We start from the raw sequence: 19,929 nt of genomic DNA, 5'->3' as shown, positions 1-19,929 counted from the left end.
ATGACACGCCCTAGTTAAATGGGAGCTCCATCATAGCATGTATTCATACTACATGTGTTTTGAGACGACCTCTTATGGGAAGTGACTGAATGGTCCCTACCTCGTCCCTGTGTGAGCCCATATTGTTTCTTGTACCATTTGGGACTCTGGACCATGTCATGAGGTGGAAGCTTGATGACGCTACTTGAGCATGATATCCAATGGCCATGAGTGATTCGGTCTGTCGAAGCATGCCTAGGAGAGCAGTCAAGACCAAGTTGATTGGTATGAGAGACCGAAGAAGTACTAAGTTAGTAACACACTTGTGTTTTATTGTTCATAGCTAGGGCAACTGTGATGGAATATGTCGGACCAGTCATCAACATAGATACATATTTGAGTCAATTAAGCATGCTCTATTTATTAAGAATTCTAGAGTTGCTTGATTAAGTGGGACCATATAGTTTAGGGTACACAGCGAGTTGTTGAGTTGTAGAGTTATGTTAGTTTGGTGATGACATAATATAACTCCCCTCATTGTTCCTTATCACTTGGTCGCACACGTCATTCCTAGTATGAAGGGATGAATGTGAGATTGAGAATCTGAGATGACGAGTATCTTGGAGATTGAGTCAAATATGTATGAACCGGAGATGTTGGATATTGGCCGGGTTAATGAACCCATGACCCAATATGTATTCATATTAGAGATAGAATTTGATTCTCTCAAATACATATTGGGATAAGATCTCCTCTAGGATGAACCCTATTTAGGATAGAGTTTGTAGTCTTCAAATTATGTATTGTGATATGGACTCCTCTTAGGGATAGAGTTATATACAGCTATAAATAGATTACATGATTGTGATCAATTTATAACACAGAAACACTAATGTGATACAAAATGAGTTTATCACAATACTTTCTCCAATTCTCTCTCTCCCTTTTTCTCTCTACATTCTTCCTTGGAGCATCACCGTAGGCTCATTGGATTTGAGGTGTATAAACAAGTGAGTTACTCTTGTAGTAATCTACCAAGGTGAGTAAAGTACATTCGTTGTGTGCACAAGATTTGGAGCAAGATCCGACATGAGGTAGGTCATGAATATGTTCGTAAGGTGATCTCAAATCAACAAGAGAAAGATGATGTATTCGTGATACAATCAAAGCATGAGCTTGTAGACGAGTCGATCGAGATACGTGGGTCGACAACTTCCACTGCTTAAAGTTAATTCGATCTATAATTATGTGGCTATATGATTAACACCTATATGCACATAATCATTTAATTATATGCTATATTTATTAATGAGATAATATATGAATTATACATAATTATTTTCCAAACGCATGGAAACAAATAGTATCTCTATGTAGTGCAGTAATAATGGATCACTTGTTTTTTCTTAAGGATAACTTTGTTACCGAGTGTATATTAAAAACATATTTTAAATATATAATAAATAAAAATAAAATATTTATAAACTAACAAATCATAGTTGAAACAAAAAGAGAAAGAAATAATAAAAATTGACTTAAGATTTTATCGGAAAAATAAATAAATTAGTGTAATGGTGTTAAAATGATATGCAATTATTTTTGTAACAAGACAAAAGATAATTACAATTAATTTTTAAATGATCTAATTAGGGGTATAATTGTCATATTTAAAATTTATGCAACGGTGCCTCTAACCGCTGTTTGAGAGTATAAACAGCCTTTCCTTTCTCTATTAGTATAGATAAAATATATACAAACCAGTCACATTTCAAATAAAAAGAATCCAGCTTAAGGTATCAGCGACACAATAAATGAATTGATGTAGTAATGCTAAAATAACGTGGAGTCACTTTTGTTTAAAAAAAATAAAAAGATCTAATTAGGAGTGTAATTATCATATTTAAAAATTTATGTAACGTATCACTAATCGTCATTTGTGAGTGTAAAGGGCCTTTCTTTTCTATATTAGTATAGATAAAATGTAAAAAAAAAAATGCAAATTTAGCTACCGCAAAAATTAAGAGTGATTGAAAATGTGTTAAACCATTAAAAAACAAAAGAGTTTGAGTGCTTGGAGAAAAATCATTAATACCTATAATTTTACAAATAAATTGTAAAAATTGATGGAGAGAAAATTACAATTTTGACCTAAAATCAGCTTAATTTAAGCAGTTAATAAACAACTATTTATTTATTTTTTTAATAGAAAAAATTGATTAGTACTTAAGTTAAACGACTGCAAATACAACCTTATACTCCTTCAGGTTAGGTCTAATTACACAAACACCCACTGTTAATTCCTTATAAATTTACTAGTATATTCCTTAATATTGTAGCTGTAATTACAAAAACACCCTTTATTCAATAACGAAATTTTACACAAATATTCTCTAAACATTTACAATTCTACAAAAAATTAAAAAATTATTTATTTAATTAAATTTTACTTTTCATAGTGTGGATGTAGATGGTGGGCACATTGATTGGCACTTGAAGCATAAGCAACTTCAAAAACTTGTACTTATATATTTTAATTTATTTAGATTTCCAAGAAGTTCAATTTTTTATTTTTTATTTTTTTAATTTTTTTCTCCATCATTAATGATGCAGTCAAAAGAGTCCAACATGCTAGACAACCCAACAAATAACTTAAATAACAAGTCTGAACATGACCTTTACCTAGAAATCATGCAAGCCCCACATATTTTTTAGTAATTACTAAGGCCATTTTGCTATATCCCACTATTAAAATATTTTCATAACCATCATTATAATTAATTACATGAGGTAAGCACACACATCATTCTTGATTTCCACTTTTGGGTTTTTTTTTTTTAATTTTATATTAATAATTGCTTTATCTGATATTTTAGGAATAATTATGTTGTCCCTCTTAAAATTTGATATAATTATGCATAAATATTTTATAAGTAAAAAAAAATTATATTTATTACTCCTAACTCTTGTTTTTATTTAACAAATACAACCTTAATTAGTCAGAATTTACTGAATTTGTTGATATTAATAAAAAACTTGAATAAAAATCCATATTAACCCTCGATTGACTTATTTATTACAGGTCAAACAAATCTTTTCTCGCCAAAATAATCTTATAAGAGTGAAGATGGACTTTGTCACATGCATTATCGTGTGAAGATGTATACGAATAATGTGGTTAAAAAATATTATTTGATCTGCAATAGGGCAGTAATAACTCCATCGGTGGTAAATATAGATTTTCATTCAACTTCTTTACTAATATCAGCAAATTTGATGATTTCGACTATTTATTAGATAGACATAAATATCAATGGTTATTAAATGTATTTTCATAATAAGATATTTATGTATAATTACAATAAATTTCAGGAGAGAATGGTATAATTATCCCTATATTTTGAAATAAGTTAGATATTTTTCATATAGATATCACCCCAGTGTATTTTCCATAATAAGATATTTTTTGTTGTAAAGTATATTCCATCTTCTACTCTATTCAATATATACATATTGTATGTATAAATTTTTTTTAAAATAAAATATATAATATCATTTTTATACACGTAATTTACCTATGTTGAATAATATCATGTAATGTCAAAAATATTAGGACCCATTACTTGACTATTGATGTATGTTTGTTCAAATCAAATGCTGCAAGTCTACTTCAATTGTGTGAACACAGAGACCAGAGATTTGGATCTAAATGCTGACCTTATTTTTAAAAATTCCTAATGCTGGCATGGGACTGAAATATCAATTTAAATTCATCATCACTATTCTAACAGAAAAAATGCAATTTATTTTTTGTGATATAAAAAATAAATAATTTTTTTTTGTAAAAAATAAAATAGTAAATTATCTCCTATGTTTTGAAAAATAAAGCAGATTATCCCCTTATCTAAACCATAGATAGGGAAGTAATTTGTTTTATTTTTTAAATGAAATGAATAATCTGCTAATTTTTTTTCTCACAGGGATGTATTTGCTCATTTCGTATATCACAAAAAGATAAATTGCATTTAACCCCTATTCTAACTGACAGAACGTGACTACTACAAGATGTTTCATTAACCAAATCTTGTCGGGCATCGTCCGACTTCATTTACTGGACCTCCTCCACGGATAAGCCGAGACTTTTTAAATAATTTTTTTAATATTATTTTTTTAAATTATACATCAATTATGTAATAAATATAATACATTAATAGTATGTTTAATTAGGACTAAAAATTTTCACCTAAGTGGCTAGAAAATGGCCGTCGAAATGGGACGGACCAGATTTTCGGACAATTTTACCCCTATGCAATTTTTTAAAGGTAGTTTTAGTCCATATACACTTATAGGGGTAAAATTGTCCGAAAATCTACCAGATGACTAAAAGTACGTAATTTCGTAAGTTACTGGACCTAAACAAAAATGAATATAGTTATCAGACTAAAATTAAAATTAGACATATTTAACGGATTAAAATAATACTTTTCCCTAATAATTTTGTGAAATTGCCTATTAAAGAATGGTGTGGTGAGGGAGGCTTTTTCATTTTCCTGCATTAGGTAACTTTCCATGAATTTTTGTCACGGGTGATATTAATAATAAAGTATAGTGGCCGTTCATTTACAAGTGGTCACAGACATCACGACTCTTTGTGGTCCGGCAAAATTATATTTTTTTCGCGTTGGGAAATTCAATGTTTTTAATTTTTATTTTATATTGAATTTTTAAAATACACCAAAATAAATAAAAAAAAAGAAACACATTTAATCCTCTGTTTAATAAGATTTAACGTATCAAATTTTTATAATTTTAGAATCATTTTAAAAATTTCAAAAAAACGCAGGCCGAAGTATGTTGAATTTTTTTGAATTTAAGACCATTTTGATCGTATTCGAACGAACTAAAAGTATAATTTCACCTTATGGTCCTCTAGGAGATGTCATTTTGATTTTGCCCCACGACCAACAGAAGGTCCAAAAAATCAAAGCAATTCCAGGCCAAATACTCATGCAGATGCTGCCTTAGTCTGGCGGATCTCCAATGTTAGTGAACTCTTGCAGTTTCTCTCCTTACAACCAATGTACTCTCAGAGCATTCACAGAGAGAAATCAGAAGTCGGCGTTCACGATCATTCATCCAAGAATGTATTTTTGACAATATAAACAGGCACAGAGTGTATTATCTTATGGATTAAAACGGGGACGTGTAACTTGGGCGTATTAGCCACGAATACGAGTATTGAAAACGTGCGACGTTCAGATGTCGCAAACAAAACTCGGGCTGCTATACAGACTTTTCACTGCAGCATAAAGCTAGTGATCACTTTAAGAGAACAAAGGTAAAAAGAAAGGCTAAAAACTTCAACATGTTTCCTAGTGTTTGTCTTCATTTTTGTGTAACTGGTTCAAGATCCTTGAGTAGTCCAACCACCTGATGCATGGAGGGCCGCTTGGACGGGATTTCGGCCGTGCAAAGATATCCAATCTTAAGAGCCTCAATCATTGTTGTTTCAGGTGCTGTTCCACGGATCTTTGGATCGATTGCTCGTGAAGCTTGATTCCTCCTCACCAATACTCTCACCCAACTTACTAAGTTTCCTTCCTTTTCATCTGGATAGTCGTCTTCCACAGGCTTTTTCCCTGTAACCAGCTCAAAGAGAATCACTCCAAATCCATAAACATCAGATTTTGGCGTTGGGGCTTGTGGTGAGCTACCCTCTGGCTGGAGAAACTCGGGTGGCATGTATCCTGGTGATCCACGAGCAATCTCGTCCTCAAGTCCATTTCCGAAAATTTTAGCCAGTCCGAAGTCTGACAGTCTTGGCTCTAAGTTAGAGTCGAGATAAATGCTGCTCGCTTTGACGTCTCTATGAATGATAGAAGGTGAGCAGCCGTGGTGAAGAAATGCAAATGCACGGGCAGTGCCGAGTGCGATTTTGTGCCTGAATCTCCAAGTCGTTAACGACCCCTCGGAGCTGACATTCTGTATCCCAGTGTTTCCATCTTCCCAAGTGTCTGCGCTCCAGTCTTCTGTAGTTTGAACACCAAGGGGCAAATCATAAAGCAAGTTTTGCAGGTTCCCATTTTCCATGTAATCATAAATTGCAATTCTTTGCTCTCCGGCCAAGCAGTATCCTGTTAGCGGAACGAGATTAGGATGTTTAATCCGACCAAGATGCTCAAGTTCTCTTGCTGCTTCCTGGTCCGTCATGGTGGATCCGTGGACCAAAACTTTAACGGCAACATGAATTCCTCCCGGCAACAGTCCACCATACACGGGCCCAAACCTCCCTTCTGCCAACAGTGTACCACGATCAAAATGAGATGTTGCAGACAAGAGGTCCGCAAACGTGAAGTTCAGCAATGGCTTCTCGAAAATTACCACAGGCACGGATGCTGCTTGCTTAACATCAGCTACCCAAGTAGTTGAATCCGTCTGGAACGAGAAGGGTCCGGAGATAATCTGTTCTTCCTTACAAGAATTCTGTTTCACTGCCCACATTCTCGTTTTCCTTCGACATCCAAAGGCTAAAAAGAGCAATCCCACAAGCAAACAAACCATTGAGAGTGCTAGAGCCAGAGCAAGCTTTAGTCCCCTATGCTTTGGAGCCTTTTTTCTGAAGAAGGCTGGATTTGCAGCAATCGGGCAGCTGTTCACTGCTCCAATAAAAGCTGATTGAAAGGTTTCGGAGGAAAATTCCGATGCACAAAAACTTAGGTTGTTGTAAGAGAAGTTGAATCGCTCCATCTCATGGAGTTCTTCTAAAAGCATTAATGGGATGTCACCTTTTAGCTTGTTGTAAGAAAGGTCAAGAACTTGAAGGTTCTTGGTAACAATAGGAGGAATATGGTTACTGAGATTGTTTTTCGACAGATCAAGAATTCGCAAACTACTTAAATGTGAGATATTACTAGGAATTTGACCAATCAAATTAGTTGCAGACAAGTTCAGATACTCTAACTTGGAAAGGATGTCAACTTGAAATAACTGTTGTTTGGTAAATCTATTGTGTGCAAGATTAAGGTGCTTAAGACTCAAAGCATGACTAAAAACAGTGGAAAATTCTCCACTTAACTGGTTATCTGAGACATCCAAATAGAGCAAATTCGACCAATTGAAGGTGGAATTTACCTCAGCAATCACCTCTGCTGGCCCTTCAAAGATACCAGCAACAGAGCCATTGAACAAATTGCCTGAAATGTTAAGATATCTGATTGATTTCATCCAAGAAAACTCCGAATCACGACCAAAAATTCTATTTCCAGCCAGGTTCAAGAATTTCAATTCTGGGAACGCAGCACCAAAACCATTGGGAAGTGAACCATTGAGCTTGTTTGATGATAGATCAACAGAAACCAAAGACCGGCACTCTAAGATCCCCGATGGAACAGTTGATTCGAACCCGTTACGACTGAGGTTCAGAGCTCGCAAACCGGCTAGGGAGCTCATTGCTTCAGGGATGCTCCCAGAGAAATTGTTGAAAGAAAGGTCCAAGCTTTGAAGATGACCAAAATTGCCTATGTTGCTTGGTAGCATCCCAGAGATTTGGTTTTGTGAGAGATTAAGCTTCTTGAGAGAGCCCAAACTCCAGAAATCATTAGGCAAACCAGTGATTTTGTTATTACTAAGATCCAACGTTTCAAGCTTTGTCAGTTTCCCAATGGTGGTATCAGGAATCACACCAGATAAACCCAAACCTGAGACCTCCAAACCAACAACATTTACACCATTGCCATCACAAAAAACTCCTCTCCATGAACAGAATGAGCCAGAAAAGCCACTGTTTTTGGAGGGGTTTAAGCCCATCTTCTGCAAGAATTCAAACACAAAGGACTCATCTGTATTGGGTTCTTGGCAAACCAAAGGCCTGAAGAACATTGTTACAACCAAGAAAGAAACAAATACTCGAAAACCCATCTCAGATTAAGACCAAAAACAAAATACAATCAACAAAATAAACTGTATCAAACCACTCCAACCACCCCCTCAAAAACCCTTCTCTTCAAACTTTCAAGATCACAACTTTGAAATCATTACTGCTTCTGCAACCATTTTTCTGTCAACAAATAACTCCACCACCATTGAACTGATGCTTCAAAAGAATAAGGTTTTTCAGTCTTCCTTCCAGAACCCCAAGAAAACACCAGACCAGTAGTAAATGTGAGAGACTACAAGCACAAAAGCTGCTACCACAGCATATGGAACTGTGAAGACTGATGAGGAAAGGCTTTCTCAGAGTCTGGAGTGGAGACAAATGAAGGTGTGGAGCATACCTGTTTGCAGGTTCTAATGAAGCCAAGAAAGAAAACAACTAAACTCTGAGTGGTTTCTGTCTCTCTGACAAATAAACATTAGAATCCTCTCAAAGTTTTCTGCAAAACAAGCCTTTGTAAACTGAAAAGAGAATGGTGGTCTTCAGTAGTATGGGAGTAGGTGTTTAACCCCTTTTCTTGTTTTCTTTTTTTTTTTTCCCCCAAATATGTATATATATATATATATATATTACAATGTGGATTAGTCAGAAATGAGAAATTAGGGTTCATAGATGAGAAAGATCAAGAAGGGGTAAATCTGTTTTTAAGGGTTAATGTGTTGGTTGTGATGGTAGGAGTTCAATGATTTCATTTAGGAGTGACTCTCATCATTTTTCTTCCTCTCAAGTTGATTCTTGTGTCATAATTTCCTAAATAAAATGGAAAGCAAATGGATTTGGCTTTAATGATTATGCATGATAATGTCATGTTATTAGATATGCATAAAATTAGTACCCCTATCAAGACATGAGAGTATTGTATTTCTAAAATGATAAATAAATAAAATTATGAATTATCTCATTTAAAATTTAAAATATAAAAATAAATAAATTAAAATAATTTAAGATTTTAAAATAGAAGTATATACTGAATATAATAATAAATTTGCATTATTTTACTAAGGATTATTAATGTGAGAGTTGTGTTGATGGATAATTTGTAAATACTTTTATAAATAATTTATGATTCTGATTGTATACTCTGATTTGTAGTGACAACGAAACGAGAATTACCCAAATACTTTGATTAAAGAATAAAACAATACTAAAAAAAAATAACTATTAGTTACAATTTTAGTAGTTACGAACTAAAAATTATGGTAAATAATTTCTATTGACCGCAGTTAAATAAACCCGATTCAAAAATATAGATTTTCCATTTTAAAAAATGATATTCATGATAAAAATATTTGTCATGGCTTTTAGCAGATTAAATATTTGCAAATAACCGTTGTATGACCGTAGTTAATAGTTATTTGCTACAGCTATTTTATTTTTAACCATGATAATTTACTATGGTTAAATATTATATTTTTTTTGTAGTAAATTGCTTGATCAAAATTTAATGAATTTCATAACATATACATAAATTGGATCAAATTCAAATCAATAACAAACTTAAAAGAATTCTTACAAACTTATACATAAATTGGATCAAAATCCAATCAATAACAAGCTTAAAAGAATTCTTACAAACTTTTCTTATGTATGAAGGTTCACAAATGTGAAAAATTATAGTACAAATAAAGAATAAAATTAAATATTAAAAAATAAAATAGCTAATTAAAGATAGGTGAGACTCTTAAAAACTTATCCCTTTTAATAAAAGAGTATAAATAGAAAAATTATTTGAAAAAGAAAAAAAAATAAAAAAAAAGTAAAAAATAGAGAGAAAGTGTAACAATTCTAGCTTCCTTCCAAGTGTTTTAACAAATGGAAGCATGATTGCTTTTTGATTTTCTTCATCTACCTAACTAAAGGAAGGTTTAGTGGTGTCTTGCCTAATCATATGTGTTTTAATTTTTATTTTTATTTTTTAGGGATAATTACAGTGTTCTTTGAAGATACAGTGAACTATGCATAAATTTTTTATGATTTGAAAAATTATATTTGATATTGTTGAGAATAGCAATTTACCCCCCCTATGATAATAAAAATAAGCACATTACTCTCTTTTATGAAAAAATTATAGCAATTTACTCTCCCTAGACTTTTTAAAATGAAACAATTTACCTCCCTGTCATTTTAAAAATTTTAGGGAGGTAAATTGTGGTATTTTAAAAAATACAGGGAGGTAAAATGCTATTTGTTTTCTCGTAAAGGGGTAATTTGCTCATTTACGATATCACAAGGGGGTTGCTTGCATTTTTTTCAATATTTATTTTGGTCTAATAAAAGATTCCTCGTTGGTGAAAATTCACTGAATTTGTTGATATCAGCAAAAGAGTTGAATGAAATCTTTACTTACCATAAATTCACTTAATACTAATCTATTACAAGTCAAATAATTTTTTTTTTTTAAATCAAACTAACACATATATATGTCTTCACTCTTATAATGGTTTTTTATTATAGTTCTTTTTTTCACCTGCAATAAGTTACAGTGATTTGACGGACAATAAATATGAATTTTCATTCAATTTTTTTTATTAATATTGATAAATTTAGTAAATTTTTACTAACGGGAAAATCTATTTTTTAAATATAAATAAACATCAGGGAATGCAATTTTCCAATTCACATAAAATTTACATACAAGTACACAAATCTTTAGAGTCGGGCACTATGACTATCCTTTTTTCTTTATATACAACATAAGATTGATTTATTACATCATTTAATATATTTTTATTCTTCAATAAATTTATAAACTTATATTCGTAGAATTCAAATTCACTGCCTAACACCTTACCAATCAACTAAGATCTCATCTTATTTTTCTTCTATTCAAATTATACAAAGTTAATAAAGCTACTCGTTTTCCAGGCAAACATATTTTGTGGTTAAATTATTAATCCTTCGCTAAAATGTTATGAGTTCGAATATTAGTGAAAACAAGTTTGTCACTATAAGAAAATACATATGAGTTGGCAATGATCGATTTATGATAGGCTAAAATCAATTTTACTTTTTTATATTTTATTAAAATAGCTAAAAATCTTTCTATATTTTAAAATTAGACTAAAATCTCTTTTGTGTTTTGTAAAACTCAATAAAAAATACTTATTTTGTTAATAACTAACGAAGGGTACATTATAGGCGTTTTGGGGTGCTTTTCACCTTTTTTTTCTACCTTAATTTTGAGTGTTTTGGACTAAAATGACCTTAGAATCTCTGTATATTTGATTTGAACATCTTTGACCAGTTTTGAGTGTTTTTTTTTATATTTTCATTTATCTTAAAAAATAAATATTTTTTTAAAATATATTTACTAAAAATGTGAAAAAAGTATATAAAAAGTTTTATAATTTAATTTAATTCATACTTAAAATATCTTGACAAATATAAATGTTACTAATTATAAAATTTAAATATAATTAACTAATTTAAATTATTATTTAGTTAAAAATATTTAAATAAATTATCTATGTATTTAAATAATATTGTGGCACATTTTATGTATTTAAAAATAAGTATTAAAATTGAAACTTATTTTATATTTAAAATTATTTAAATAAATTATCATAAATTTACTTAATTTAAATTTTAGTCTTTTTAAAATTAAAATTTAGAAACTAAAAAAATTGGGAGACAACAGACGTCGCCGGCCAAATTAAGGTGACTGCCCCATCCAGATTTGTGTTGTCCTGGGCGATGGCGGTCACCCAGATTGGGAGCGTTGGAGACGTCGCCCCGATCTACGTTGTTTTGGGCAACGATGGCCCTTTTGTTAGGGGTGGGGGGTTAATTTTATTTAATTTATTTTTTAAATAAGAATTTTATTTTTTATAGTACATATTTAGAATTAGTTAAATCTAAATTCTTGATTTTTTTATAAATTTAAAATTCAACGAATAAAAGTAATTAATTACATCTAACGATTCTCATACAAAATAAAGATTCGAGGGTCATTAAAATAAAAAATAACATAAAATAAGAATATAATGGTCCTTTGATAAAAAAGTTATACCATTAGTTATATTTAACGGAGGGGGGCGATGAAGCTATATATTTAATAAAACAAAAAGGGGGTATTAGCCTATTTTTAAAATACAAGGGGATTTTTAGCTAAACTTTCAAAACACATGAGATTTTTATGCATTTAAGCCATCTATGATATGTTTGAATATAATTAGTGATGCCCCCTAAATTATTGATCAAACCCACAAACTAGACCTACTAGTCCAGTCGGTTAAGAGCCCAGCTGGTTCATCCGTAGGATGGATACACCCTATCAGTAGGGAGGTGAGGCCCACAAGCCTGTTCTTTTTTGTAGAGATGGCAGACCTAAGGTACAAGCCCATTTTCAGTCAGACACGTCATCCTACAGTTGATAGGATACTTCATAGGAGTTGCCAACACATTTATACACGTCACTCTAGAACATCTCTAGGTGATTCCAGGTAATCGCTAACAAACTAATTGGGAAATTCACAAATAACCAATTTCCAGATTTTTAGGCAGACATGATAGGGTTTGGTCCAACTCATCTATCTCATTCAGATTTAGTCCAAATATCAAACGGTTTGTTATGGATGATAGCCAATTCAAAGGGTTTTTCAATGGCATACGACACTCCACAACAACTCCCATATCCTGCTCAATGCGAGCCTATAAATAGAGGCCTTGTATAGTTATTTAATATCATCATTCTTCACTCTCAAACTCTTACTTATTCACACTGTTTTATCTCGATTTTCAAGATATTCTAAGATAATATTTTACACTCCACCTAATACATATATAACTTTTGAAAATTTCGTACCCTTATTCTCACTTTAATTCAAGTTTTCCCTTTTATTTTTTCATAAACTATTATTGAATTCACACCTGAATTAAGTCCAATGAGATTCTTTTTCTAAATTAAGTTTAATAATGCATCTTTTTTTATCTTTTATTAGTCATCATGAGATGTTTTTATTGAGTGCATATAATAAATATTTTTTACTAAAATATATTATAAATAAAAATAAATATAATAGACCAATACATCAGATTTAAAAAAAAAAAAAAGGAACGAAAACTAACTTAGAGATATCACATTATCACAAGCCGCAATTTATGTATTAAAAAAAGCCTTTTTCTTATATTAGTATAGATCAACATATCTGATTATTTGCCTAAATAAATTCATCAAGAAAAAATATTCCAAAAATATTAAATTTATTTTAAAAAATTATCTAAGAATTTAACTACGAATCCAAATAAATTTGTCTTATTTAAAGGGTATTTATTTTCCAAACTAATAAATATATTATATCTTATTTTAAGAATAATTTACAAATATTTTTATTAAAATAAAATTGTAAAACTTGTAAGATATTAATAATAATAATTTAATAATTAATATAATCAAAATTGAATGAGTTTGTTCAAATCTAAAAAAAAATTTAAAAACTATTAGTCCTTTTTCACATAAATTCATAAACTCTTAATATTTTATTTCTTTTATTTTATAAACTCATTTCATAAAAGAAAAAGTAAATTAATTCTACACCTTAAATTCCAAATACAGTGTAGTGTGGCAGTTATATAGTGGACCAGCCTTATCTCAATCTCTTTATGGGACCGTTCATCAGAACCGTTAATGGTCCACACGAAAAAAGGTGCTGAATTTGTGATCTCCTTATATTTTTCTCAAGTTCTAAATCCAGAGTTCTTGCAATGATTATATATATTACAGTTATTTCCTGTATGTTGGGCCCTAATGGGCCCCACCTTTTTCATAAGTTCTCGTTTTAATTTATAGTATACTAGTTATTGTGGCACGTCATCTCTGTGTGCATATAAAAAATAATATTTTTATGTTTTTAAATAATTATTATAAATAAGAGTAAAATATAAAAATTAATATGTTACATTAAAAAAAGAAAAAATAAAGAAAATTAATTTATCAGTTTATATCAAATTTAAAAATTAAATGGGTTAATGGGTTAATTGTATAATGGGTTAATTTGATGCAACAAAAATGTATCGATCCACATATTCAGATCAAATTTGTCTAAAAACTCATTGTTTGATATTATAAATATGTATTTCTCTTCAATAATAAGATCATTCGCGTGAAAGTGAGCCATATTATTTGCTGTGTGAAATGTTAAATGTGCTTGGTGCTAATTGTTGTGTGTTATGCTTTGTGCTTGAGATATCACCTTCCTAATGTTGTTGCTAGCATCTTTTTTGTAGGAAAAATTAATGGTAATGATGTTTGCCAGATCCGACCCCTTGGGCCTGGTTCCTTTTTTATGGGTCCTGGTCCAAGGAGGAATATGTTAGAAATTATTGGCCCAGGACAATTTATGGTAGGCCCAAAACCCACGGCCCAATTTCTCATTCACTTGGATGGCAGCTCGGTCCACCAGCCCGCGACCCGACCCACTTCCCCTGACCCAGCTACTTAACCCTAACCCATATTCCTTTCCCCCTGATTCCTTCGGCCCCTGTTTCTCTTCATCTTCCTCATCCCTTCTCTCTCTCTCTCTCTCCCTTGTTTCTCTAAACCGCCATTTCATGGCCTCAAAAAAATCACCATCGCCTTCATATTCAATGTTCGACCACTATAAATCCCTGCTCTCTTTGTTCTGGTTTGTACGAACAACTCGATAAAACAATACTAGAACCTCAAAAATCTCCTTTGTTCTTTATGAACGAATCTGTGATCCTTAGTGGTGTTGGTTGGTACTATTTTCTAGTAAAACTTGCAACCGGTGAGTGAGCTGCCGGCTTGAGTGGCTGCAGGAGATCCTTCACTAGATTTGGCCTCTGAGCCTAAAATACTTACTATTGTTGTTCTTGCACATATTTATAAAATCATTCATTAAATCTATAACTTTTAGTTTATTTTTTGCATTTTATAGTTTGTATATTTAAGGGTTTTTATAACCCAATTTTATTGTAATAGTTGTGTTAGGGATCATCACTTTTGTGATAAATTTCCAACATTATCATTTTCACCCAGTAATATCGTCGATATTATTTGATATTATCGACGATAACTCATGCTACAAGTCCTTTGGTATCATCACAAATAGTACTTGGGTTGATTGCTCTTTGGGTTTGAGATATACGTTTTAGTCAATAGGTGCATCCTTCCAAAATCCTAGCATTTCGTTGAAACCATAGGCCCCAACAAATGGAGAGAAAGAGACCAAAGTCCTGAGCATCAAGCCCATGATGAACACTCTTTAGCCATACCATTCATTTGCCTGCATCAAGAGAGATAAGAGACCATTGCAGGTTGGAAAGAGCTCATACTTGATGGGCAAAAGTGCACGAAACCAGCACATGTGACCAATCCTCTGATTCTAGCGAGCAGCAAGAACAACAATCCTCCTTCCCAATCCCTCTGCATTGTAAATTATCTAGTGTTGGAAAGGCGTTTGGCCCACAACGCCACGCAAATAATCTAATTTTTGGAGAAACCCGAGCGTTCCAGATGAATCTCCAGCTTTCGGTTATATGTTTGGAGCAAGCAACACCTTCAAACATGAGAGCTAGAGCATACGCGCTATGAACAGAGAATGTCCCCTTCTTCTTGTAATGCCAAATGATTTGTCATGGGATCCTATCTCCTTCAATGAGATTGAGAGAATGCAATCTGTGTCCATCTGCAAGATCTCCGATCGAATAAGGTCTACCTTCCATCCCCTTTCTAGATTAATCAACTCTTCTACTTTAGCTCCATTAAGCAGTGTTGGGTTTAGCGATTAGTTGGAACGAGTGTGGACATGGAAGCCAAGGGTGCTCCTCTATTTTTGTAGATTGTCCACCCTTTATGCGTCATCGAACTCCAACTGCCAATAAGTCTCGCAAGCTTAAAAGCGACCGCCAAGTGTACGAAGGCAATGAGTTTGCTGTAGCAGTAAAGAAGTTTGATCCTAGAAAATAACGTTGCCTTAGAACCTCATGGAGGAGAGTATCCGGGTGCATCGCGACTCTTCAAGCTTGGGCCTACGACTTTAATAACCATTGTTGGGAATTTATCCACACATGATGAGCCCAAATAATACATAGCTCTAATTCACTATTACAAGTAAAATGATGGGTTACAAAAATCCTTATATGATCGGTATTACAGAAACTATAACAATGGATAACAAATATAATCATAAAGAATATTAATAGTAAGAGCAGAAAAGGAGATAAATGGCTCGAGGAGCCAGATTCGGAAAGAGAAGGCCACAACAACTAAGGTTGACAACCATGCACACTGGTTGCTAACACCCAAATCTAGCCACCAAAGCTTAGTCACACAGACCCATGCCACCAAGGCCACTCCAAAAAGGACCAAACTCGCCACAATGGCTGATCCACAAAGAACTACTGAACCCACTCAAGTGTCCACTTAGTTCACGAAGAACCCCTGTTTAATCGTATTCAAGTCCACTAATCTGAATATCCACCGGAGGTGTTTATAGGAGGTTGGACATTTATGCCTATCGAGAAGAGAGAGAGGATAGAACGACAGAGACGAGGGGACAGGTTATTAGGGTTATGGATTCATCTGCAATAGGAGAGATATAAAATCAAAGAGGAGTAGGGTCGGGTAATGGGCCGAGTGGCTTGGAGTGGGCTGAATTGAGGGATAGGCCAAGCAGCAGATTTGGGCGAGCCATCCACGGTGAGTGGTTTGGGATGCTATGGGCTTGGGCCTACCAATTTGGTTGTGGGCCAAAATTTTCCAACATTTCCCACCTGACTAGGACCTAATAGGGAACCCAATCAAAGACGGATCTGGCATTCATCATCGCCACATGTACTTGCAAAACAGAGATATTAGCAACAAAAGCAGAAAAGTATAAAAAAAAAGGGTAAAAACAAAAGATACAGATTATCAACAGGTATAAGATAATTTCAGAAGAGGACAAAAAGAAAAACCACAGATTTGAGAGGGAATTTTAGTTAAATCTCAATCAAATATCGGACAACCTCAAGGGGTTCGGCCAGGTGAGAGTTAGCAAAAGTTTGGTTTAGGTTCGGTGGAATAAGCACTAAGCAGTAAACAATTTCAAACCACAAAGCAATATTTATGCACTAAGCAAATTCAGAGGAAAAACTCGCACACAACAGTTTTTCTCAGATCCACAAAGGAATACTTATATGCACTATGCACTTGATCAAAAGAAAATATCATCAATGCACTAAGCACTGACCACAAAACAATAAGTTTATGCACACAGCAAGTACCACAAAATGTAGCAAGTGTTTGTTTTTATTAGTATTCTTTGTTCTCAGTGTTTGTTTTTTATTAGTATTCCAGTACTTAATATTTTGTTGAGTCTGTTGCCAGCTAGAGTCGAAAGTGGGTTACTTTTCTTCTTTAACTAAAACTCTATTCTTTATATATAATTTCACATCTTTGTAACCTATGCAATTGAGTTTAGATGAATAGATCATAGTTTTTCTTCTTTTCCATTCTCTAATTTATTGATGTACTCTGTTTCCCACACCTTAAATTTTCACATGGTATCAGAGCATGAAGGTCTCTGGATATCACCCCTGTTAACTGCTTCTCAACACAGTGTATCTTTGCCAGATTGATTACCAATGGCGGGGATGTCTACCTTTTCAAGTCTACCTGAGAGATTGCAACTTCATAGGTCGGATCACCCAGGGATGATGCTGGTAAGTGCACCTCTCACCGGGAACAACTACTTGAATTGGAGTTTTGGGGTTAAACGAGCACTGCGTGAGAAAATAAAACTGTGTTTCATTGACGGAACTTCCACAAAACCGAACGCTAATGATCCACACTTCGAACAGTGGATTAGAATTGATAGTATGGTTACTACTTGGATTCTAAATTCCATATCTAAGGACATCGTTGAAGCTTTTATGTATACTAAATCATCAACGAATCTATGGGAAGATCTTGAACAATGCTACGGCGAATGCAACAGACCGCAGCTATATCAGCTTCAAAGGGAAATCTGTTCTATGGTACAAGGTAATTCTTCAGTCTCAACTTACTTTACGAACATGAAAAGGATTTGGGATGAAATGGCAGAGTTAAAGTCGACTCCACAATGCACCTGCAATGGATGTACTTGCGGTGCTCTGGGAACCTAGCACACGTTGATGATTTTGTAGGTATGAATATGATTTTTACTAACTCTGGAGTTAATATTTTATCTTCCTAGATAGTAGATACTGGGGCAACAAATCATATGCGTGCTACTAGTTGTTCACTTGATCACATTACTCCTCTTTATCACCCTTCTCTGATTCATTTACTAGATGGGTCTACTCAATCAGTTAAACATGTTGGAAATGTTACACTTCACAAACATTTCACACTTAAAGATGTATTAGTTGTACCTTCCTTTAAGTTCAACCTTTTATCCGTACCTAAGCTATTCTCATCTATGTCTGTTAATGTGTTTCTTTACTCATTTCATTGCCGTTTTCAGGACCTCAAGAGTAAGAGGAACTGTGGGGAGACAAGTAGGAAATCTATATTTCTTAGACAAGTCTTCTTTTGATTCTGTTGTTATCGTCTCCTATGTACATGAGCATCCCTCTTGCTTTACTTCACTCACTTGTAATAATTCATTGTGGCATAGACGTTTAGGTCATCCATCCCACGTTGTGAAACAATATATTTCAGCAATAAAGAATAATATCAACTTACATAATCCTCAATGTGACATATGTTCCATTGCCAAACAACACAAGTTACCCTTCTTTCCCAGTACCACATACTCCACTTCTGTTTTTGAGCTAATTCACATTGATCTATTGGGAACCTATCATCTAAGCTCTTTGTCTGGTTGTAATTACTTGCTTACAATTGTTGATGATTTTAGTCATGCAACATGGACCTTTTTACTCAAATACAAATCTCAAGTTCCTCAGATACTATCTAACTATCTTGTCACGATCCAAACTCAATTTGGGGTCTTGTGTCAAAATCATCCGTTCTGATGACGGAACTGAATTCACAAATACTCAATCTCTATTTAGATCATTAGGTATCCTTCACCAAACTTCCTATTCTTACACGCCACAACAAAATGGAGTCGTCGAACGCAAACACAAATATGTCTTAGAAGTGGCAAGGGCTCTTCTCTTCCAGTCTCATCTACCCAAACGGTTTTAGGGCGAATCAGTTCTTACAGCTACTTACCTCATCAACCGGTTGCCATCCTCCACCCTAAACTAGAAATGTCCATTCAAAATACATAGAACAAATCCCCAGACCTCACACTCCTTAGGGTGTTTGGTTGCCTTTGCTATGCCACAAGTACCTTGCCTCAGAAATAAAAATTCGACAAATTTGTTTCGAAATGTGTCTTCTTAGGCTACAGTCAATCTAAAAAGGCCTACAAAGTTTATGACATAGACTCTAACTCCATATTCACGTCAAGAGACGTCATATTTCATGAGACATCCTTTCCTTCCCAAGGTTCTCCAGTGGATGCTACCCCTGTTGCTTTACCTATCTCTATTCCTGACACTACCTCTTCTTCCTTCCACCCTTTAGCCAATGAGCATGCTCCTTCATATACTCCCCTTCCTCTGTCTTCACCTCCAGATCCTTCAACACCTCCGGTTCCTCTGCGTCGTTCTCAAAGAATATCTGCTAAACCCTCATGGATGTCAGATTATGTATGTCATTGCATGCCTACTGCTTCCTCTTGTGTGTCCACTTCACTTACCCCTGCATACACCCAGTTTGTTGCCAATTTATTTGCTCTACAGGAACCTAAAAGCTACCTCCAAGCTAGTAAGGACCCAAACTAGGTTGAGGCGATGAACCAGGAGTTAAAAGCATTGGCTGCCAATCAGATATGGATTCTCACCCCACTTCCTTCTAGCAAGAGTACCATTGGCTCCCGTTGTGTTTATAAGTTGAAACTCAACTCTGATGGCACCATTGATCGCTATAAGGCTCGCTTGGTGGCGAAGGAGTACAATCAAATCGAAGGTGTTGATTATTTTGATTCTTTTTCCCCTGTTGCAAAATCTTTCATTGTTCGACT

General features: G+C 33.7%; 1 protein-coding gene across 1 annotated transcript; it reads right to left on the bottom strand.

Annotated features, from left to right (window-relative positions):
• Positions 1-5,123: 5,123 nt before the first annotated feature.
• LOC105162936 (putative LRR receptor-like serine/threonine-protein kinase At2g24230) lies at positions 5,124-8,578 on the bottom strand. Its single transcript, XM_011081112.3, has one exon. The coding sequence runs from the start codon at positions 7,891-7,893 to the stop codon at positions 5,362-5,364; it is 2,532 nt and encodes an 843-aa protein (XP_011079414.1). The 5' UTR covers positions 7,894-8,578; the 3' UTR covers positions 5,124-5,361.
• Between the last annotated feature and the right edge of the window lie 11,351 nt (positions 8,579-19,929).

The sequence above is a fragment of the Sesamum indicum genome, linkage group LG5 (genome assembly GCF_026168435.1).
Source record: "Sesamum indicum cultivar Baizhima isolate 11 linkage group LG5, ASM2616843v1, whole genome shotgun sequence".
Lineage (NCBI taxonomy): Eukaryota > Viridiplantae > Streptophyta > Magnoliopsida > Lamiales > Pedaliaceae > Sesamum > Sesamum indicum.
Note: the sequence above shows the minus strand (reverse complement) of the source record. Positions and strands in the feature narration are given on the sequence as shown.